Source organism: Dicentrarchus labrax, unplaced genomic scaffold (genome assembly GCF_905237075.1).
Source record: "Dicentrarchus labrax unplaced genomic scaffold, dlabrax2021, whole genome shotgun sequence".
In the NCBI taxonomy this organism is placed as follows: Eukaryota; Metazoa; Chordata; class Actinopteri; family Moronidae; genus Dicentrarchus; species Dicentrarchus labrax.
This window is the reverse complement of record NW_026136714.1, coordinates 13,541,146-13,565,185: the sequence shown is the minus strand read 5'-3', so window position 1 is coordinate 13,565,185 and position 24,040 is coordinate 13,541,146. Positions and strand designations below refer to the sequence as shown.

The following is a 24,040-nucleotide window of genomic DNA, read 5'->3' as shown; positions in this document are numbered from 1 at the left end:
ACCACATGAGGTAACACAATGGTGACTCAACTCATTTTGGCGTGAAGCAAGGTACTGTCTTTTGCAGTCTCTGCTAGGATTGCGAGTAAACAGGTACTATAGCCAAACAAACAAAAAGATAGAGGACTACAAACAATGAAACATAAAAATAAAAGATCCATACAGACGACACCGTTTGGATCTCTGGGAAATGAAGTCCAAAAACACCCCTGCGGTTACCACTAGAGGCCGAATGTGCGGCCAAAGAACAAAACAGAGAACGTAGAGATCGTTACTTTAAAAACAAGTCACAGATTTCTGACAGCTGGGAAGTTTAGCAATCAGGAGTGATCATCAGTGTGTTGTATTCTGCACCTTTCTACTGTAAAACAACGTATGTTTCAATGTGTTGTGATCTAAACATGTAATTTATCCTCATTTGTTGTCTTATAAAAGATCTTGAGACTTTTTGAATAAAGTTTAAATACATATTTTGAGACGTGAGTGAAATAACAATGGTGCACTCATGAGTATTTACAGTAGCAGGAGTGTGTATGTGGTGGGACTCACTGAAAAACTAGTGTCCATGTTCACGGCGATAAACGGATAAGAAACCCACAATGCAATGCAACCACAGTAAGCCATTCAGTTTTTAAAACTTTTTTATTGTTTTTAAATTTTTTTGCTCATTTTTTAAATTATTTATATTATCTACAAAGTAAAAGTTTTAACTTAAAAGTTACATAAGGGTTGGGTGAGAAGTGGGATCTGATCACCTCAGCCATTATAATTTCATAAATAACGTTCCTCCCGTCCTCTTGGCTGCCAAAACGTGTTTATTTCACAGGAAGCTTCTTGTCATGTTTCATTTTTAGTTTGGTTAGAAACCTTTCATGTAGTCTGGAAACAAACGCAGCACATAGCAGCAACAATAAACAGTAAGATTAATACTGTCTAAAGGTTGGAAGATTCTTTTTTTTTTTCCATAACAAGGTGCAGACAAAATACAAGTTCCAGTTGAATTTTCTTCTTCAGTCTCACTGATTAGTTACTCTCATTCTCTCTTTCACGTCTTACTTGGCAAGCTGACTCAAATTGCAATTTGGGACCCCTGAAAGTGTGTGTGTGTGTGTGTGTGTCTGTCTGTATGTGTGTGACTGGTGTGTTTGTGTGTGTGTGTGTGTGTGTGTGTGTGTGTGTGTGTGTGTGTGTGTGTGTGTGGGTGTTTTGTTTGAGTGTGACCCTGTGCCTGTATTTGTGTTTGCAGATGTCTGCGGGGCTGAATAGGAGCAGTCTTGTCCGTTAAAACTCTCTAGCTTGTTAAAACATGTCACTGCATCAACCTGTTAACATTCTCTTATTGCCTAGTCTGGGAGGGAGGGAGGGAGGGAGGGAGGGAGGGGAGGGAAGAGAAAAGCTGATGTGAAGCATGTCTGGTGAGGATGAGGAAAGAGAGGAGAGGGAGGGCTCTCATTCTCTTCATCGCCTGGTTATGAAGGCTCTGGTTGAGAAGCGCGACGCAGAGCGGGTCCCTCAGCTCGCTGGCGCCCTCTATCTACAGCTGCTGCTGATGATGAGGTTGCACTGCAGAGATGAGACAAAATGGGGGAAATGTGAAGTTCATGGATTCAGAGATTGTCCACAGTTAATTGGTTAATGTTTCCGCGCATGTCGAAACAAAAGTCACGTGTTCATGTGAACAATTGCTGTAATTCATAATGCAATGTAATCATTTCTCTTGTTCATACTGGCCGTTAGGAGATCCCTGAACTAACGCACTTTCAATGTTAAAAATGAGGGACATAATATATAAAAAGCCCGACCACTTGCAGGGCTGTCACCATTATGAGTATTTTGAAAAAAGAAAAAAAAGCTAGTGTTAGCTACCCGGCTACGGATAGAGACAGACTGTAACCAGGAGAATCCACCCATTGTTTGGTCTTCCACCATAGCTTCACCTCCTGATAGTATCTCCTAAAAACAAACACTGCCAGCACAACTTTGCTGACACTGGTAGAGTTTTTGATTTGCTATGAGATGAGCCAGTTCCAGCTTGCTGTCTGGAGTCAGAACTTTGACGGACCAGCACAGACCAACTACTCTTAATCAAGCAGATTTCTTTTATTTAAGAAAGGGGGAAAAAAGCAACCTACATATTCCTAACTCGACCCCGCAGGAGTGTGCCAGTTAATAAAATAAACAAACCTTGTGGATGTGCCAGGTAGGAGAAATGTGTGGTGGAGGAAACGGGTATGGGGTTGAGGGCCGTCTGGGGCATTTGTGGCTGCGGACCCCCTGGAGGACCCTGGGTAGCCATCAGCATCATCGTGGGGTGGGTGGGCGCCGGATGGTGAGATGGCACCATACCGGACTGCATATGGGCCTAGGTGTGAGAGAAAGTGTGTGTCAGTGAGTGTGACAACAAGGGCAAAAGTGTGACACAAAGTGAGAACGACAGCGAAAGACAAACGGAAGGATGAGAGACGAGTTCATTAAAAAGATGAAACAGGAGGACATCAATGCCACAGCATTCACAGCTCCTGCCTCTGTGGTTGTGACCAGGGGTCAATTTCTGGGTGTGGCGGGACGTGGAGTATAGCATGCTTGTGGCAAACACAAAGGATTAATATGAGGCATAACCAGTTTAGGAATTTTGCTGACATATATTTAATAAGTCTGCATTTGTTAAATAGATCCAATTTATTTGAGAAATAAACAATTTTGCTTTCTTTTTGAGAGTGAGAAGAGATCAATATTAGTCTCATGTTGGTGCATTAAGTATGAAGCCGGAGTCAGGAGGCAATTAGACTAGCTAGCTTAGCATACCGTAACAGTGCGAGGAAGGGGAAAACAGCCGGTCTGGCCTTCTCTAAAAGTTCAAAAATACGCCTACTAACAAATCTAAAACATGAATTCACATGATGTATCTCATTTGTTTAATCCTTACACACAACTGAAATGTAAAAAGTGCAATGTGTGGGTTTCGTGGGAACAGGTTTTGGTATAAGGGGTCTCTGTACAGGAACAAAGGTGTTAAACCTGACAACCACACTGTGATGTTAAAGACTCCACGAAGCTGCACACAGTCACTACTTCAGTTTTACGCTTCTGTTTGTGAGCGGATTAAACAAAGATAAACGTTTAAAAAGGTCCAGAGTTCAACATTTAGGAGGCCCTGTTTCAGAGGTATGTTTACATTAGTGTATAATCATCTGGAAATAAAAAGAGTTTCTGTGTTTGCTGCCTTTAGCTCGGTTGTGGCAAACAGTTTCCGTTGGTTGCATTCTGCAACTTTACCGCTAGAATCCACTAAATCCTACACACTGGTCCTTTAAGCAGTGAGAAGTAAGCTAAGCTAACCACGCCCTGAGTCAAACTCTATACTTTACACACAGGGATTGTGTCTGTGTGTAAATAAATTCTCATGTAACTCTCTAACCAAAGCGAATGAGAATGGTGAACTGACAGAAAATGGCCACAACTCCACAGTTACCAAAGAGTTAGCACTGCAACATATCTATTTTGCTAAATGGAATTAATACGGTGTGACTGATCAATGAAAAAGCTTTGTTCTTCCTGTCTATCCTGTAGTGTGCCGTGTTCCTCTCATAACTAAAACTTACCAAAAGAAGAGAAAGTGAGATACACATCCTAACCTGAACTGGGTCAGACTGCCAAAAAAACATCCACTGCACTCGCAGCATTATCACCCAAATATGACCCATTCAGAACCTTAAACACCTGCTGGAAGTGATCCCAGATTTATTCACTCCCACATTCAAAATCCCGTAACAGGAAACACTGCCAATCTGATTACTTGGCTGGAGCTGCTGTGGTTGGCCGATAGCAGGTTGTGACCTACCTGCTGCACGTGTGCCATGTGGTTGTGGTTGTAGCCGTGCTGCACCTGCTGTGGGTGTATATAGACAGTCTGCTGGGCAGAGGGGAACGATGCCTGGGGAGACTGAGGGTTGGGCCCCGGGGTCATGGAGGGGGGCGTGGCGGCCAAGGCAGAGTACATCTGCTGCTGCTGGGGCTGGTTGGCCAGGTGGAGGGCCTGGGCTGCTGCTGCCGCTACGAGACACGAGAACACAATACTGTAGTGCTCCATTTGAAAATATTCAGCTCCTAAACTGCTGTCTTAGGCAGGAAGTGTACTCACCTGCTGCTGCCTGCTGGTGCTGTTGGTGCTGTACTGGGCTGGCAGCTGGGTGGCTAGGAGGGCCTCCATGTTGTGGGGGACCACCCTGCTGGCCTTGGCCTGTAGGTGTGGCAGAGGGCTGGGGGTGCTGTGGGTGAGGGTGCAAGGTTGCGCTGGGGTGGGGGTACTGCTGAGGCATTGGCCCTGGAGACACTGTGAGACAGGAATCAGTATTAGTTAAGGATGGGAAGTATTTAAAGAGCACACATAACGTTGCCTGCTCATCCTGTTCTTGTTGAACATACACCAGTGGGTGGGCTGACGTACCATACATGGTGTGTGTCTGCTCTGGGTACTGTGTAGTTGAGGAAGAGACAAGGCTGGGTTGGCCATGCGTAGGAGGGGCCATCATCCTGGCGTTGCCCTGCATAACCTGACTGAACACATGCTGCGGCTGGAGGACACAAGAACAGAGAGAAGAAAGACAACGTCAGAATATGAGCCTGTGTGTTTGTAACCCAAGCCATTTAAACATAGATTTGAACATCAATACTTACATCAATACAGGCTTTTGCATCAAGCATTCAATATTGAAAACAGTCAGATACCAAAAGCTGGCACTGGACGCCTGGTCTGATCAAATATTTCCTGATTTACATTGAAATGCTGCCAATTTCAGACAGTATAAGAGGTTCGGTTTCCTTTGTTAAATAAAAAGTGTTTGTAGATTTTTTGAATATTAAATATTTGGTTAGAATATACATTTCTAACAACCAGAACTATTTAACATAAAAAACACTGATCATTTTCATTTAATTGGTGCCTGGAGTAGGTTTTACTTGGTCTTGCTCCTCACATTAGTGAAGATTTCTCTGGTGTTTTTTTGTAACTGCAGTAAAATTAGTACCCAATAAAGTTTAGTTTTCATCTCTTTCTGTCTTCCTCTTTCATCAGCTCATCCCATTATGTGGAATAAATTCTTCTTCACTAACGTAAAAGCAAATAAAAATGAAAGAAATTCCAGCCTCTAATCAATACGTGGTCATTCTATTACCCTTAAACACCCTGAAGCCAATTTCCTAACTGCCTCTGCGTTCCTTCATTTGTTCTATCACAGCCTGCTTGCAAACAGGTAACAAAACTTCAGATTTAAGTGGCAGGAGCCTGCAGTCAGCTCTGTAAAGCAGAAGTGATGAAACACTAGCATCATGCTGGCACCCTGTCAAGCTACTGTACCGCAGACATCTGTCAGACAAATGGCTGACTAGTGAACAGCTGGGAGGGACAGAGACTGCCAGCACTAACCGATGGCACCAGAGTAACTGTAATGGTTACATGTGGTTTGTGATAGAGGGGCTTCCCGGGCCGAGCGCTGCTGAGTAAGCTGCTAAAGGTTGTATTGTTCTGAAACTGGTAGTGTAAATCTTACCTGTGATTGGTAATGTGTCATCGGCTGGACCAGCTGCTGACTGGTGAACTGCTGCGGGCTGCAGGTGAAGTACTGGGTAGAGTAGGCGGGGCTCTGTGCTACAATAGGTGGACCTGCTGCCGTCGCTGGGTGCATCATGGTGGGCGTGCCAGGCGGGTGGTGCTGGTCCGACCTCTGCTGGGGCATGTTGGGTACTGGAGATTCATTGGGAAGAACTTTCATTTAACATCTAAATCTGAACCGAACAGAATCGTGGAGGAAGAGTACTGCCGGTTTTGAAAGAGGCAAATGATTTACAGAATTGGCCCGAATATAAGACCACTTACTATCGATGTCCCCCTTTTTTAAAAGAAACACTTGATCAGTCCAGAAAGAGGATGGTCCCAAGATAATAGCAGTCTTGTCTATTGTAAAAGGGAGGTGAGAAATACTCTTCTGTAATAAAGACGTCAGGAGATGCTTTCTACTTGTTTTCATTCATCCGGAATTTATTTTCACTGCGACAAGACGAGAGATGTTAATCAAGCCATCAGAAACTCCTTAAAAACTGGTGTTCCTGAACACCTGAAAGGCTGACTCACTCTAAAAGGACACACACAATGGACTTGAAGGAACTTGCCAGCCAACCAACAGTAGAGCTACAAAAAAGAAAATAAATAAAACCCTGATGCAACTCTTTCTTAATGTTGTGTAACACACGGATGGCATTTTTGTCACAAATACCTACAAGTCTAGGTTGTGAATACCTAGAATATAATAAGAGTCCAAACATAATCAGAAAAATCTTACATTCAGGGCCAATACAGAAATATTTCCAATCAGATGTATAGAGTAAGCTTCAGAGGGGAGGGGGAAAGAGAGAGGGGGGGGGGAGAGACAGAGGGGTGGGAGGGAAATGAGACAAAACAGTTGTTATTCTCACCTTTACCTGGTCTGTAGGGTTTAGACTGGCTGACTGTCATATGAGGCATCTGAACCTGGTACATAGCCGGAGACTGGAGTGAGGAAGGGAATGGAGGATGGCAGATGAAGAACATAAGTTTATACTCAGTCTTCTCAGGGCACTTCAGAATAATTTTTACAATGAAAACCAGCCCTCAACTAAAAACAGGTGAATTATTGCTTGTGTGGGACTATTTTTAGTGTCCTTCAGTGGGGCTTTTTTTAACTGTTGCTTTAGTAGCTAATCCCACACCCAACACATAGAAGAACATACTTTAAAAAGACAACTGTGCATGTGAGACTGGGAATTATCTCTTACCTGTGACCACATGCATTTTCTAAGCCTGTCTATCATTGGGCAGAAAAGGGTGTTTTATGACTATAACCCACACACTGCTTGTCATCTCCCATTCCTTAACTCCTTAACATTATACACCATGCACTTCTATAACAAACAGTACTGCAGCAAAAACAAAGAGGCTTAAACTCCTATTAGCTTACAGCCATTTGTTCGGTGAACAGATGAAGCCAATAGAAATAAGATGACGTTATAAGTCCATCTGTGGTGACAGTTTAAAATGAATTGCAATAAGAAGTTGGCAAACCAACATCTGATGGCATTAATTCAACAAGCAAGCAAAACATCTCAGTACTGATTGGGCTTAAAAAAACAAAAGGATTTAAAAAATTCACAAACCTTCCATATTATGCTTTTCTAATGGAGCGAGAGAGAGGGGAGGAGGGGGAGAAAAGGAAAAGAGAACCACTCTTTAGTTGTTCACCAAGGTATTTTATCGTTTACACGTGTCTGATGTTGGATCACCAAGTTTTTCTTAAAGCAACACAGGAAAAAAATATTGATTCATGGCGACAAATGTTAACATCTTTCATAAAAAATATACTAAAAACCTTTAAAAAGTGCTTTGAGAGTGCTTAAAAATAGAATTTTGACATCATACATTTCACATATTTCCACCTTTCTTTAAACATTTCTAAGTCTGTTATTCCAAATATTTACCTAAACATTTTTCAAACAATTTAGCAAAACTTATTCAGATAAAAAACAAGAAGTCTGGAAGAAAGAATAATGGAAGGAAAAGTGATGAAGACTACACATATTCTGTGTATGAAGGTGTAAAAAGAAAACACAACCACAAAAACTATAAGATGTAGCCTATACAAAATAAAATAATGAATGCATTAGAGATGAGTCAAAGACAAGAAAGTAAAATAACAAACAAGGACAAACGTGAGCAGACAGGTTGTGAGATCTTACGGTGATGTTTGTTAAGGATTTGTTTTAATGAACTTTGCATTTCATACTGATTCAACATAATGCTCAGTGTGATCTGCCTTTCAGCATGCAGGTGTGGGTCTCACCTGCACTCCGGGGCTGACTGGTGTGAGGGGATACATCTGGGGGAAGCAGACTGTCTGGCCGTACACAGCCGTGGGCTGCTGGACCACGATGGAGGGGCTGGGCTGGCCCTGAGGCCGGGGAGGCGTCGGGGTGTTGGCTGGTTTGGGCTGATGAAGGAGCGAGACAAGGCATAGAATAATGAGTTTACCAACAATCTCAGTTTGTGGTATTTAAATTGTGTAGCATGGCAGCAGCAGGGCACACTGACCTGTGTATTGAACCTGGGTTTGAACTCATTGGCATTTGGGTTCAGGGTTGATTTTCTCACTTGACTGCCGGAGGAGAGCAAACGGTGAAAAAGTTAATGTTTAAAAGGATCCGCCTGAAATTATCATCATCATTATTTTTTTCTTATTGTCAACAAAAAGGTCTAGTAATTTCCTTAAACGCTGGGCACTGTGATTTTTAGCAAAGATTACTCAAAGGAGTAAGTAGTTCATTTGTTGGAGACTATTTTCAGCAGCAGATTTATACACATTTGAAGTTTCAGTGAGTATTTCCAGCAGAACGTGTGTGGTAAGATGGAATAAAATACAGGGCCCATGTTCTTGGTGATGAAGGAACATGTAACCCAGTGCAATGGTGTAGCACATTGATATTTGTTATGATTGAGTCCAGTTTTGGTCTTCTCATGGGATTTGTTTATCTTGTACAAATATGTACAGTCTCATCTCTCAACCTTTCACTCACTCTTGTACTGCCTCCTTTTTCTCCTCTTTCTCTTCATGCTTGGGTCCACTGAATGTGGACGTCGCTGTCGTCTGAACTCCCTGCGATGTCACATCAAGCCCCGCCCTCTTCTGGTCTGGGGCTGAAGGAGACGGGGACAGTGCAGCGGGGCTGCCAGGCTTACTGGTGTTTGTGGTGGCGTTGGATGGAGCAGGGGCCCCACCGGGAGTACCAGCAGCAATCACTACACCCTCTTCGGAGCCCTCCCGCCCCGCTGTGGAGGCTTTGTCCAGGGGAAGGTCTTTAGGCTTGTCTGCTGGATCTCTGGGAGGCTTGGTCATCATCTGGTCAAAGGCAGCGTCTGAGTTTGAACTAGACTGCAACTGGAAGAGGGACGAGGGACAGAAGAGTTAGAAGAGGCACACATTCAAGTGCAGCTTCATAAAAATAAAGTTAATTTATACTGTACAAAAGCGGTACTTACCCTAAAATCTACACTAAATTTCTTTAAATTATCTATTTGTTTTCTGTGGTCTGGTGCCATAGAAGGAGGTCCTGTAAGGTGAGTAGAAAGAGAGACATATTGAGGGTTTTATTCATTACCAAACGGATTCAGATTTTAGTGAATACTACAGTCTAGTGTGTACCGTACCTTTACAGACTGGTCTGGTGATACTAGGTGAGCTGTCCAAGGGCTTGATGTTCTCCTTGTTTGCCGTAGGTGATGTTTGTCTTGTCTCCTGGACACGACACTCTTTTGCTATCCAGAACAGAGAAATAGTCTGTTTACTCAGGTATTTCATATCATAGTTAGCATTCCTTATTCGCTCAGTCAAACCAAGTGAAAGTGTGACTTTAGGCTTACCATCTCCTGAAGGAGAGGCAACCATGTTGGGGGCGGGGCTAGCAGCAGTAGGAGAGGAAGCCGACGTAGGTGTAGCAGCAGTTTCCACAGGAGCTGTTCCTGTCTGGGGTGACGGGAGGGAGGAGGAGCCAGTGGAGGCTCCACCCATACTGTTCTGCCGGGGGGAGCGAGGTCTGTGAGCTGAGGAGAAGAAGAATAAAAGAGATTTTGGAGACTACATAATGTTTAAGTTAACTCAAACAAACATGTTGATTTACTGGCCAACATTAGAGTTTAGGGTTTCACTTCTTTTTGCACTCATCACACTATAAAGGTGCTTCTTTGGTGGAAAAAGTGAAATATTTTAAGTGTCCTTCAAAACATGTCATCCAGTGGCGATAGGGTTAGGAAAAGAGGAAAGAACTATTCTACCTCCGCTAACCACCGAGGACCATGTCCCTCCAGAGGAACTGCTCCTGGTTGGTGGAGTCACTGGGACCTCTCCAGGGGCATTGTGGGAAATTAAATCCACTCCTGGAGGGACTCCAGTGGTCCGGCAGGGTGGCACTCTGTGAGCACGAGGCGTCCGCTGGGATTTTGGAGACATCCTGGGTGGACCTGTAGATGAAGAAAGACAGATGAAGACTGACAGAACTCCATAAACAGAGAGTGGAGGTAAGGTAAACACACTCAACAGCCTGCGTTTCCTACCAACCTGTTGTGAAGAATCTGTGTCACACAAAAGCTTTGTAAAAACCCCAAACCTCTGCACTGATTACATCTTAATATAAGGTTTAAATGTCACAGCAGACAGTAATGTTATTTTGTGACATGCGTGTTAGTGGAGAAAATGGAGATAATCCTGTACAGTTATCAAACACACAAGTGAAGTGAGAGATGATAAACAGGGAAACAGAGGAAAGAATGTGAGGTAGAAATCTGTGTTTAAGAATTCACGGTTTAGCACAGTTTGAGTTTAACGAAGAGTGTCTAAACACTAAACACTAGTTGAATATTTTTCCATTTCACTGGGAAAAAAACATTTGGAAAGTATAAACACGAGTCATAAGCATTTGGACAGCAGCACCGTGTTATTTTAGCTCAGTACTCCAGCTCATTGGAGTTAACACGAAATAAGGCCTATGAGGTAAAAGGGATCGCTTAAAGTTGTAAATGTGTTTGTCCCTCCAAATTTCGCACAATGACAAAGAGCATCACTGTGGTGACAGTGGTGAGTCAACAACCCCAAAAAACATGTTTTAAAATAATTAATTTAATTAAAAAGAATATCATCCAGTGCTTGATATTCTCACCTCACTGCAACAATGTTAGGTTGTCATTACAGGTACAACAGTTCACACTTCTGGCCAACAGTGATGCTGGGTGTCAGAGACTTAAAAACATTGAAGCAGAAGAGGTCAATGGCAGAATGGCAAGAAAGTTCAATGATAAGTGTTAAATTACTCTTCCTCTTGACTGCTCTATCGGAAAACATATAGAGAAAACCGCTGCTTTGGTGTTTTCAGTGGCATAACTCTTGCTAAACAGAAAGCACAGCACACAATGTGGTGCACCCACATGCCAAGGTGAAAATGCCTGACACACTGACAAAGGACCAGCTTTGTGGCTTACTAAATCCTCACAATTTCCATTTGCAGGGAAATTGCAAATCTGACCCCAAATCAGTCTGAAGAAGCAACTTCACCTATTTGTGTTGTTCCACACTAGACCTGGGCAAAGTTATTTTTGAAAGTAGTTTGCTTATTTAACTTTGACATTTGTTAAAGCTTTCAATATGGGAATTTAATTTCTATATTGAGCTCAATCCATCCACCTTCAACTCATGCCTTTGCCCAGGTCTACTCCACACTGATGTGGGTACCTTCTGAAGACATGCGTTTGGGCAGAGTAGAGGCTGGCGATGTGGGCCCATGGTGAGAAAAGGAGGATGAGGAGGAGGGATAGGAGGGGTGGGATGAATGAGAGGGAGGCCTGGAAGGTCGAGAGGGGGGTCTGGAGGGTGGCCTGGTGGGCGTGGTCGCCCGGGGAGGCAGGGAGGAGGGGCCAGACTGGTAACGAGAGGGGGGGCGGGAGGAAGGAGACGGACAGGGTGAGGGCCAATGGGATGAACCTAAAAGAGGGAAGGACAAATGATCAAGGATGACAACCAGTTAAAGTGGGGAAAACAAAGGTAGGGCAGGAATAAAAAGAGGGGGGAGATTAATAAACATGAGGAAGAATGGCAAGGTAGGAATAAAATGATTTAACTGACATAAGTAAATAAGAAATAATATGAATTAACAGCAACAACAAATAGCAACATCAGCTAAACAGTAGAAATCATTATACTGACCAACTCACTCACCAACAAATGCACATCTGTACATTTCATAATAATTTTGTATATCAGGTGTAACAAGAAACCCCATAAGTTGTGTGTGATTTATTAAACGCACCTCCGTTAACCACCCTCTGGTCGGCTCCAGAGCTGGGACTGTAATCGTGAGGTCCTGGTCGAGGAGCTGAGGGCCCAGCTGAGCTCTGAGCCAGACGAGGTGAATTCTGACGTCCCGGTCCCCAGGACATCGCCTCCCTGTTTCTCTGACCTGGAGGAATGTACTTGTTCTCTCTGTGCGCACACGCACACACACACACACACACACACACACACACACACACACACACACACACACACACACACACACACACACACACACACACACACACACACACACACAGGCACACACACGGTACAGGCAGAGACAATAGTCAAGATAACAAAGGGGAGGAATTAATTATACACTCTATTACAGTCAACTAAGTACTTATCATCAGCCAAAATGAGCATGTTTTCTTTAATTACCAAGGAAGTATTTGTTCTGGGAACAGCTGCTGTCTACTTAGTGAATTTGTTGGAATTACTTTGTCTCCCTTCAAGGCTCAAATATACTTCTCAAGCCTGTGCCTGAGCTTTTCTACTGCAGACCCACACCACGTGCAAGCATTATGTCCGTACAGTAAATGTACTTGTGCTGTCATCCTTGCACTTACATTAAAAAATAGTACAAACTAAATCCCAAAACGGAAATATCAATGTTGCAGTGTTGTGTTGTGCTGCTACGTTTTAAAGCAGCTGGCATTGTAGCACACATCAAGAGCCAATTACAAACAATGAGAACAAATTAAATTTGATAGGCACAAACATAACTGCAGCACTCTCACACACTCGCCAGCACAAGAAGTATGCCCTGTTAACTTATTCTTAAGTTTAGTACATGTGTGTCCTGGTCTTACCTGCTAAGTGTGTGAGTCTCCCTTTCCCCTCGCACCACAGCCGTGTATTTTTCCTCCTCGGAGCGTTCATCGTTCTCCAGGGCCACACGGGCCTTGTATGTGGCACTGGCCTCAATCTCCTCTGCCAGCTGGGCAGCACGCGCCTCCCTCTTGAGGAACTCTTCTGAGTTGTCCCGCTCCAGGGGGACCCTGGGAAACAAGCTCAGGTCAGACAAGGGCAGCAGGGTGATGGATGACTAGGGTAAGTCTCATCTTAAGTTTTTACTTTTGTCATCTGTGGTCACACTAAACTGTATTTAAAGAGTGATACAGCATAGGTCACTGACCAAAGATGTTAAAAAATATATTTGTTTAATCTCATTTAATTTTAAATAAACATATAGATTGCTTATATCCAGGAAAAGGTGATACCAAGGGGAACATATTCAGAACATAGACAAGCTTACGTATATGTGGACAGGCTGCTGTCATATGTAGACAACACTCCATACTTCTCCTCATTGTACTTGAACATGTCATTGGGGTCCCATCCATTTGACTGATATGAAGAGAGAAAGAGGCAGAATGCTTATAAACAAATTATCAATGCTGTGGATCAGATGACACAACATGTGCTTACCGCTGTGATGGTTAAATTTATGAACGCCCTTATAGATTCCATTCTATGTACTCACAATTGCAGCGTCAGTGTGTTCGTGTTGTGTTTATGTCGGTTTTCTTACCACATCCGTATCCAGAGACTCAAGGCTGTCAGAGTTGTGGGTCTCTCCTCCATCCCAGGGCTCTAGATCTTTCTCTTTATGCTCGCCATTGATCCTACTGCTCACTGCTGCATCTGTAAAGTTGTCTGCGGCACACACAAAGAATACATATTCATGTACAGCAGACTTCCACACACACACACACACACACACACACACACACACACACACACAAACCATACACACCCACACAGAAGCTGATGATGGTATACAGTCACATGGCAGCACTCTCACTGTTTATGCAGGGAAGCGCTCATGCCTCAAGAGCTTCTGCCACAAGCTCTCACAGCAAAGGTCTATATAGAGGTAGGGGTGGTTCACCAGGCACACCTACTCACAACCAGACATGGGTCTAACTAGATTGGGGGGGGGGAATCCTTTCAAAAAAAATTGAGCTATTTGCTTGAGCTGGCCTTTGTAAAGCTAACAAGTATAAAGGGCTCTGGCAGTGTGAGCCAGAATATGAAAACAGCATTGGAAAGACAGGGTAGTCCCCAATCACTCCCGCAGCCTCTAACAAAATATACTAATTAGATCAAGCTGGATAAATTAAATATCACGGAGTGTCTACAATGCCTGACTTTTTCCCCTACTTCATTTATTATCCATCACCCATGGCAACATCTTGAAAGGTAACATTCACATCTGTAAAATAGTATTCGGAGCTGGTAATAGTCCACATTTTCAGGACCATTCGCTATATTTAAATACACTTACAGAATACCTTGGTTGGCTCAAGTACAACCAGGGACAGGCATGCTCAAAGAAAACCCCCAATTATATTTGAAAGGAAATCTAATCTCATGTCAGCCAAAGATTGTTCTCACATTCTCAGAACTGTCATTAATGGACTATGTGCATAAAGCATATGAGCCACCTGGAGTTACATAACTCAGTCATCCCAACTCATCCCACAATACAAAAGTGCATTTAAGCATTTCTGGAAGAGAGCAAGTTCAGAAATATTAGAGATTGGCACCCATACAGACGGTCGGGCTAACAGGCCTGAATTCTATTAGAGCTGGTGGGTATGCTCTATGCACACTGTCCAAGGGAATCATACATAAAATAAGAAACATTTACAAATAAGATGTAGGCATAGTGAGGAGTAAGCAAACATGCATTTAGATTGCAGTCAATTACATGACCTCAAAGCACTTCAGGGCCAGACCAAATTTAACATCCTGATATCACTCCTTTTCTAATAAAATGCTCAGAAAAAAAGATTACTGTGCAAGTGCTTGACATGAGATTTCAATCTGTTGCTTTCAGTGGAATCAGTCATAATGCTTATAATTTCTACTGTAGCTCTGATTTTAAACTTAGCTTGGGTCCAGTAAGATTTGAAACCAAGCCCATATTTAGACAAATAAAATAATCTGAAAGATAAATTTAAACAAAAATAATTGCTGCAAGAGTGCCTTGGCTGGCCAACTATGTACAAGCTTTGTGCTTGGGCCTAAACCATAATAAAACTATATATTGATTTTAGAATACAACCTTAAATGACATCTTAAAACTATTGTTAAAAACAAATAAAATAAGTATTAATAAAATTAAACATTTTACACTATTAGCTCTATATCACTCTCACACTGTAGATTCCTCATAATTAAGCATAAGGCCAGGATAGGCTTAAATGTTGAGCCTCCGCTGACCTCTAATGTTAAAGCTTAATTAAACAGTGTATGATAGGAAAAGTGGTAATTCTTCCACTAAAAGCAACATCCGGTCTAAAGATAACAAATGATCTGGTGAAAAGATGAAGCAAGACTGACCTGCGTCAGATATTTGATACATTTTTTTAGGTTATATGAAAAGCAGTGATCCCCAAATTCTGTCATCAAAATTGGATTTAATGCAGCAATAGGTGGCAACAGTTTAGGCCTAAGCCAAAGAGATTCACAAATTAGTTTGAGTGCATTCAGAGATGTGCGAGAGGAGAAAACAACCATATATTACCTGTGTCAGAGGAGACTAGACCATTGGAGAGGAGAGACAGACAGATGACAGAGAGTCAAAAGATGGACTGACAGGTAGAATGACTGACTGGTGATCACACCAACAGTTGACTTCCTATTCAACAATTTAAGTTATGGACAATCGACAACATTTAAAGGGGAATTCTGTTTCCTGTTTTTACAACTTAAGTGTGGTTATCATAGTTTTAACCTAGCAAACTCCCCTTATTTCAGCAATTAGCTTAAAAAACACATGTACCTTCTAAACAAAAAAATACATTTCTGACCAGTATAAAAATAATCATCAGTTAACAGCCTTGTTGACTTAGTAACAAAAGATCAGCAACATTAGCAATGGTGGTTTAGACATTACGCTTTCTTGCAAATTGACAACATTTACATGTACACTAATTTTCCACTATTATTCCAAAAATGACAATATTCCACATTTGATACAGGTTATGTAAACAGCACGTTCTGTTTGGATATTCCTAATTAGATCTTATTCCGAATGCAGAATTTTCCGATTGAGACGTGTGGGATATGCAGATATTATTCGGGTTTTAGTAGCACTCTTTGGGCATGTATACGGCGCATTTGGAACATGCGTCTCATCTGAGGTTTTTACTGCAGTTTGAGACACACAGCCTCTCGCCTGTTTACGATCAGCTCTGTGCGTTTTAAACAAACCAACTAGCCACTAACAGTTTGCGGAAGAAGAAACATACCTACGTTTAAATATTATGAAAGATCTCAAGAGGTTTTTGGATACACACAAATATCGCAAGCCGTTCTTTTAAAAAACGTGGCAGAACGAATGAAAGTGGGAGGCTGTGTTTGCACGGTCGAACAAGTCTGCCACTGGTGGACGTAAAAAGCCAAAATGGCTCAAGCAGCTCCAGCTGTTCCACTTTCACCACGGGGGTAACAAGACTGCAGTTTGAAAAGGACAGAGGGAAAAGGAGGGAAATTCCTCTGTAGAACGTACATCATTAACAGCTGCATGTAAACGGGACATAAAGTGGAATATTTATATTCAATATTCATATATATTTCATTAGGCGTGCAAACACCATACTAGGAACATTGTCTTTTTTGGAATACATTTAAAATGCGCAATATTTTGCGCATGTAAACGTAGTCACTGTGAAATTTCCAGTCAGTCGACAATTTTTAATTTAACAGGATAACAATGTGAATCTCTTTGCATCATGTGGTGCAACGCTCACACTTTTTTAACCTGTTCATTTTTCAGAAAATAATACCCTCCCACACAGTCCATTATCGTTCAAAGGAGAATTGTATGGGTCAAGATGAATTAGATGAAGAAGACTCATTCGGCCTTTATTGAGTGTCCTTGCTGCGCCAGGGCAACCTTCGGCCCAATCAATAGATCACATTAGTCTTCAATGACTGGCCACTCAGAGCAGACACATGAGATTTAACTCATGGCAAAGCCTCTGTGACATAAAGGTAGTGAATACAGACTAAAAAAGATCAATATGTTGTTTGTATGCACTGATGGGCATTCACTGTGGCATGTGTTTATTTTTCTGTGTGTGTAATGAATACAAAATGAAGAACTAACCTAGTTACATTGTGTATGTTTGTCACAAGTGTTTAGTATGTACAAGCCTAGGTATATCAAGACTGCCGTTTATGTCTTTAAATAATATTTCAACACAAATGTCCTCAGTACCTTTCCTGGCAAAATTCAGGTCCACATCTTTGAAGGTCACCACTACAACATCTGAGGCCTTGAAAATGATGCTCTCCACAATATCTTCTTTCCTGGGGGCTATGCTTGGCTCTGGGCTCTTTCTGTGGGCTGCATCCAACACCAGGTCACACTGAGAGAGAAAGGTATGTTAGATTTTATGAAAGGGGAATACAGCAAAAGCCTAAACTGTCTACAGAAAATATGAGGAGCCATGGGAACCATTGTTTCATCCAAATCATCCACTGCAAAAAAATCAGTTGTTAACCATTTTAGTAATTAATCTAAGTACATTTAGTAGGAAAAAAATGCCAAACATTCTTGTGTTTTTTTCCTCTGTTATGTTGTTTTAAGAGGTCACCTTGGGCTCAGAAAAATTGTAGCAGACCTCTTACACCATTTTCTGACAATTTTTACAATAAACTATGAATCTATTAATATTTAAAAAAAAAAAGATTAATGGATAATGAAAATAATCCGTATGAGCACAACCAGAGAAAAGATAAACCAATCCATCACTTGGTGTGTTTCATTGGAATGAAAACCTGTAATCTTGGCTCAATATGCTTGCCTAAAGCCAAACTACCTCTCTAGGTTCTTTGGCTGACAACATATATAAACAAAACTCTGACTGACATCAATTAATGGAGCTCTGCTTGTTTAATGGAAGCCATGCCAGGTGGAGGAGCTTGTGAGTTGCAGTGGGAGCAGAGTCAACCTCTACTTTTGTAAAAAACAAGAACTAAAACTAGTTTAATACTGTGGAAGAAAATGGAAAACATCAGCCCTGCAACCAAACATTACATTGTTTACTAAGAGACGGTGTACAGGAGGAGTGGTGAATACAGCTGTGTGAATATTTCACCATGTTTGACTGTTAAGCTTACACACACTGTGGTAATAAAAGCCAAATGTGATGTTTTGTTTTGGTCTCAAAACAAAGTGGTGCGTTTGCCTTTGCAAGCACACCAAATTCAATTTCTTAAGGAGTATCCTGCCAGCCTTACTCACATTTCAGTCACACAACCTTATAAAAGAGATGGGAGATACAAGATACATGAGTATCAACCTTGATTTTTTGTGTGAAAACAGGGAATAAGGTATGTTCCAACATCCCATTTAGAACTGAAGTTAAAACCAAACTCTGCCAAATAAACTGGACAGAGACGTCTTCCATTGCTCAGGTTAAGCTTTTAATTTGTGCAAAATGATATTTTCCCCACAGGAGAAAGATTGGGGAATACTTCAGCCTAAAAGGCAACATGAAGGGCCACATACCTCTCTTCCATAAAAGGAAAGATGGAAAGGGCGATCTTTGTCTAAAGCACCTCAGGGGTGAAGCTGCTATTGAGTGCTGGCTGGGCACTATCTTCCCAGCACAGTTAACCTTAATCATTAGTACTGCTACTGAGGAAATCACAGATCGAGCACCATATTAGCACCTATAAAGAACATCACACTGTGTCTGATCCTTACCTCTGGACCGTATGTCTTAAATACTCCTTCATAGACTGCTCCGTTTTTCACTTTCAGCTCACACTTGGCCCCCTATAAATAAATAGGCCTATTGTTATTCACTGTATGCGGTGTCAATGTCAATTTACACATTCAAAAAACAAGTTCAAAAAACCCATCTGCTGTGAAACAGATAAATGATTGATCAATCTCTGCTTTGTTTATGCAACCAGCTGTCTCCACAAATCACACAGGCTTTGTTTATAGCAGCGTAGACATTTTGAAGAAACAGCATGTGGTGAAAGACAGACTGCAGTACATACTGCTGTTACAAATTAATTTACAGTAAGCATGATTCACAGTGTTGTTTCACAAAAGATTTGTTTTTGTAACTCTGCTTATTTCTCTGTTCATTATTGTTATTACACAGAAGACACACATATCTGGAACATCATGTCAAAAACTTAACAAGACAGACAGACAGACAGTAAACATACCACCACTGAAGTCAAGACATGGACCATCCTCATATTTGCATATACACCATTGAAATTGACCTAAAGAAAAAACACAGTTAAAAATATGCTAAATAGGTTCTCACAGCTATCTGACACCTATTAGACATTTGTTCTATTCATAATGTATAACTGTAAGAAATGTACATCCACCCACTGGATGTATGATTTATCTAAGGTCCGTTCCGTGCAACTTTTAAACCAAATTGTATGCCTTACAGACCCACGACACTGTGCAAATGACTCTGCACAGAATGAACCAAAAAAAGCATCAATCCAGTGTGTGAGTTTTCAAAAAGCAGCTTCCCTTCTTTGATAGTACAGCACTCAGGTATACCAAACCTCTACTGATACATGACTACTTGCCATACAAGCTATGTTCCAATGACTTATAAGAGTTAACCGGTTACTTACGGCTGCAGGACCTTTACCACTGTGTCTTCCTCTGAAAGAAAAAAATTGCATTGTTGTCAAACTCATCATCATCATCATTAGCACTGAATTTCTTGCAAGCATACTGAAACAAAGCGCTCTCTGATCGGGACAACTGTATAACTGAATGACAGAAATCTCAGGAGGTGGTGGAGTAAATCTTTCAATTAATGTTGCACATGTCAATGGAAATCCTAAAGAATCATCACCATAAAATATCCAATTTAATACACGCCAAAATGTCTTGCAAATGTAAATTCATTACATATTCAAATGCAATGTAGATTCTGAAATTTCCCGCAGATTCCACAATATATTTAGCTGGTTAGAATAATGTTCCAGGGGCTGCCAGCCAAACACTCACTAGCCTACATTTTCCCCCAAGCATGTCCTAAAATGCACCTTGTTCAGCAGCTGGCACATGGCCAGGAAATTCACACTTGATTCAATGTAGGCAATGGCCACATTCCCTATATTATATCAGTCGTAGTAAATGAGTAATAGGCTCACTTGGACACACTCAGTTCCTGAATACTGAAACGAAAACCAAGCCAAGTCATTTTGAACTGATACTCGTCCAGTCTCATTTTACAATACATTCACACGGCCTTAATAGATGGAAACCTACGCAATGAATGAGACGTACTGTCCTAGTGACCGGTGAATAGAAGCCTGACCAAATTAACGCCATTAAAATGCACAATACGCACGCAGCTCCTGCACTGACAGTATGTGTTAGCTGTATCGCAGGACGACATGTACAGAAATGTCATGCTTCAAGGACACAATTTCACACAAGCAGCGACGGCAACGTCAAGGTTGAAAGCCCCGTCGGTCTGTACCGTTAATCCCCCCCTCCTCCCCATCTCTCCCCATCTCTCCCCTCCCTCCCTCCCTTCCTCCCTTCCTCCCTTCTCCTCCTCACCCCATCGTCTCCACACCCACCCCTTTCTATCGTGCGCCCACACGCTTTATATCAATTTCTTGGCAAACCCGTTGCAGCAATATTGCGGTAACCTACCAAGCTACCATGGTAGTGAAATGAAAACAAACACCGTCGCTTTATAGCCAGTCTCTTAGGCGGAAAAGTCGCCAGGCTGCCCCGTTAGCTAGCCGATATAATACTGAATGAGGCAAGTGCACTGAATGACAAGCATGGGCTGTCAAACGGCTAATTACCGCTAGCTTAGATCGACTCCAGGCTGATAGTAAACTGATATAGGTTAAGCAACTTGGCAAGCGGCTTCACTGCAACACACATGTGCAAAAAATATTTACATGTCCACGCAAATATGCCTAAGCGCACAGTCAGGGACCAGATGGTATGTTTCATTTAACGTGCAAGAGGAGGTAACGTAACGTCGAAGTTGCAACATTACTGGAGCAAGCAGACAGGCCTCGCTAGCTAAACTGCATAACGTTACGGTAGGTGACCAACACGTCGCAAGGCCCACATACCGTTCACAAACACGTACTAGTTTTGGACCACTTAACGGGGATGTCATCTCTCAAAACTACCACGGTTGGAAATGACTGCGTCCAAGTACTGAAAGCTGTCCACATTAATCCACAACTGCTGCGTTTTTACTTCGCTACGTTAAGGTTTTAATTTCACAGACCTGCCCAGATTCTGTCTTCCCCCGCCGCTTCCTCCGGCACCGGAGGCGGCGGCACCAGCGGTGTTGCCACCGCCGGGCTTGCTGCGATTTCCACCGGCCTTCATTGACATTGTGATCCCATAAAAGACAGCGTCTTAAAACGACCAGCTTCACACCGCAATTTCTTGACGATGAGACGGTGTGTGTTTGTGTGACAGTTCGCCAAACGTTAGCAATCCTAGGAGCTAGCTTGCGGGCTAACGTCAACGTGCCTCTTGAGGAAGATGCTATGCTATGACGCTAGCTGGCTAACAGTTGCTAGCTAAATTAGCAATCTGTACAATTCCTATTAAAACAGAAATAAACAATATTTAAAAAAGACAACGCGCGCCAATTACTCTTCCAAAATAAACATGGATGTTACACCTCTTGTCAATCTCTTAAGTAGTCCTAACAAAAAAATTAGATTATCTCAAAATACGGTTTACAGCTATCTCGGTTTCTTTCCGTTGCTAACAGCGAAAAGACCAAAACAGTCTGAAAGGGGACAAAAAACAGCGGAGGGATATATGAAAGGCGTAACGGCTCATAACATACAAGAAATATCCTGCGTTGTGTTCTTTGACAACCTTTGACATGCTAAAAGGACAAATGGGATTATATTCACTGTAGACCGCAACTAGAAATATATATATGGATTAATTTATTTTAAAAAATACACCTACAACATGGCACTATTTTCAGGAAGTTCATGGATCCTCAATGGCTGTTTAGTGGCATCCACGTGAGCCGGCAAACACACACTACACACACAGACGCACATGCATAGAAACATGTTATTTACACTCAACCTGTGTGTGCATATTTTGTAAACTAAACTTAGACACTGCGATACAAATGCTAACGATTAGCGTGATAAAGATGACTTCTTTCTTTGAGGCATTCCCATCTTGCAACAACCCTGATGTAGAAACAGAGACACAGGGAGTTGGTTGGACAGGTAAAAAAAGCCTTAACAGCAAAATCCTGAGGCAAATACACATGGATGATTTCGTTGATGCATGATCAAAGGTTGTGTATCTGGCAGAAAATTAAGACATTTCTATTTATTGTAGATGCCATTTAAACAGACGCACTGTGTAACCAGTAGGCTACGTTTATTTCCAAAACATGAAATTATAAACCAGGCTCCTGATATGACAGATCCACACATATTAAGATCAGTCAAGTATATGTTTTAATTTAATCTCTTAAAAACGACTTTTCCTATATCTATATGTTGTGTTTTATACTGTATCTATATTCTGCATTTGATTTGGTTGGGTTTTTTTGTAATTATAATCATAAATCTAAAAAAAATAATACAATAAATAAATATTAAAAACAAATTAAATAACATCAAGTCTACAAACCTTAAAATAAGATTTACCACAAAATTCTAATTCTGAATAATCTTATTTTTTCAAATTTTATTGACATTTTCCAATAACATTTGACCAAGGTGTTGAGCCTGGCACATAGCATACCTTAGTACAAGAAAGGACAAACTCAGGTTCTGACTTAGGCTCAACTGTTATTGGCACCCAGAGCAAAAAGGGGCAGAGCGTAGTTGTTGTGACTTTCTGAGCACTTTCTGACCACCATATGCAGCTGGTTTCTTTTAATTTTCCTTTCACCCCTTCCCCTCAGACAGCCCGCGTCCACCACTGCTCCCTATGAAACAAGGTACAATCATACTGGTACCCAAACGTGGAAAAGATTCCAAAACATTTCATACTTTATTTACTAGGCAATAATAATAATAATCATGTTTTATTTTTAAAAAAATCAATACATTTTGAATTTATATGGAAAATTCAAACCTTTTTAGAGCTGTTTCCTCTTCAATCAAGGGTCCTTCACATGTTTTCCTGGCCTTTCAAATACAAATGATGTTCTCTTGAAATTCACTAAATTCACCAATAAAAAGTTGCTTACAAGCTATATTTGATACCCTGTAGGTGAAGAATGGATAGACAGATGGATACAGGGGTTAGAGTGGGCTTAATCCTGCGGAAGTCCACAATCGGCTCCTTTGCCTTGCTAATGTTCAGCTGCACCGCCCACAAAAAGTCATCAACCAGGCCTCTGTATTCATCCTCTGTTGCCCCTGATACAACACACAATGGCAAAGTCATCAGAGGACTTCCGCAGGTGGCATGAGTCTGTGAGTCTGAGTCTGTAGCTGAAGTCAGAGGTGTATATCCTAGAGTAAACAGGAAGTGGTAGAAGACGGTCCCCTGAGTGGCCACCCTGTTACTCATCACAGTTCCTGACACTCAGATCCTCAGTTCTTCCAAGCTATGGCCTGCCGGTTAGATAATTTGTTATATGTGTAGTGCTATATGACCCTGAGATTGTCTCCCAACAGAGGCAGTATTGGTGTTAAAAGAACTTGAGAAATCAAAGAACGTGATCCTCACTGTGCATCCAGTTTTGTCCAGGTGAGAATAACCTTGTCGAAGCAGGTAAATGACAACATCTTCCACCCCAATATTCTCCTGTCAGGCAAACTTCAGGGGGTCCAATGTTGGTCTGACCAGGGCCTGAAGGTGGTAGAGTCAGTCTCTCCAAGGGTTATCATCATGTTTGATGGGCCACAGGTCTTGTCATTTAAGACTTTTGTGTGCTGCTTCTTGGGGACTGAGACCAGGGATGTATGATACAGCACCTCCATGCTCATGCCATCATGACCTGAAGTCTTTCCTGAGAAGAGTCTTTGCAGCCCTCTTTTCACCTGGTCAGCCCAGATGGTTGGGGGTGTGGTGGGAGCAGGTGAGAGGGGCATTTGTCGAATCTGTTGAACAACAAGTTCAGCTCATCAGCTCAGCTAGCTGCAGACTT

General features: G+C 41.9%; 1 protein-coding gene across 9 annotated transcripts; it reads right to left on the bottom strand.

Annotated features, from left to right (window-relative positions):
- Nucleotides 1–623: 623 nt before the first annotated feature.
- On the bottom strand, nt 624–21,708 carry atxn2 (ataxin 2). Of its 9 annotated transcripts, none has more exons than XM_051422591.1 (26): nt 21,179–21,708; nt 19,542–19,572; nt 19,110–19,169; nt 18,634–18,705; nt 17,140–17,290; nt 15,442–15,456; nt 13,441–13,565; nt 13,165–13,256; nt 12,719–12,907; nt 11,881–12,053; nt 11,307–11,555; nt 9,857–10,042; nt 9,446–9,625; nt 9,233–9,340; nt 9,065–9,135; nt 8,602–8,963; nt 8,120–8,183; nt 7,872–8,018; nt 7,189–7,206; nt 6,472–6,544; nt 5,550–5,743; nt 4,448–4,574; nt 4,142–4,333; nt 3,842–4,053; nt 2,185–2,362; nt 624–1,563 (listed from the first exon to the last, which is right to left on the bottom strand). In XM_051422591.1, exons 1-26 carry the CDS (start codon nt 21,286–21,288, stop codon nt 1,535–1,537), a joined length of 3,408 nt encoding a protein of 1,135 aa, XP_051278551.1. In that variant the 5' UTR covers nt 21,289–21,708; the 3' UTR covers nt 624–1,534. The 9 variants fall into 9 exon arrangements, with proteins under 9 accessions (XP_051278551.1, XP_051278552.1, XP_051278554.1 ...); XM_051422592.1 differs by having other exon boundaries at nt 6,478–6,544; XM_051422594.1 differs by lacking the exon at nt 7,189–7,206.
- Nucleotides 21,709–24,040: the final 2,332 nt, after the last annotated feature.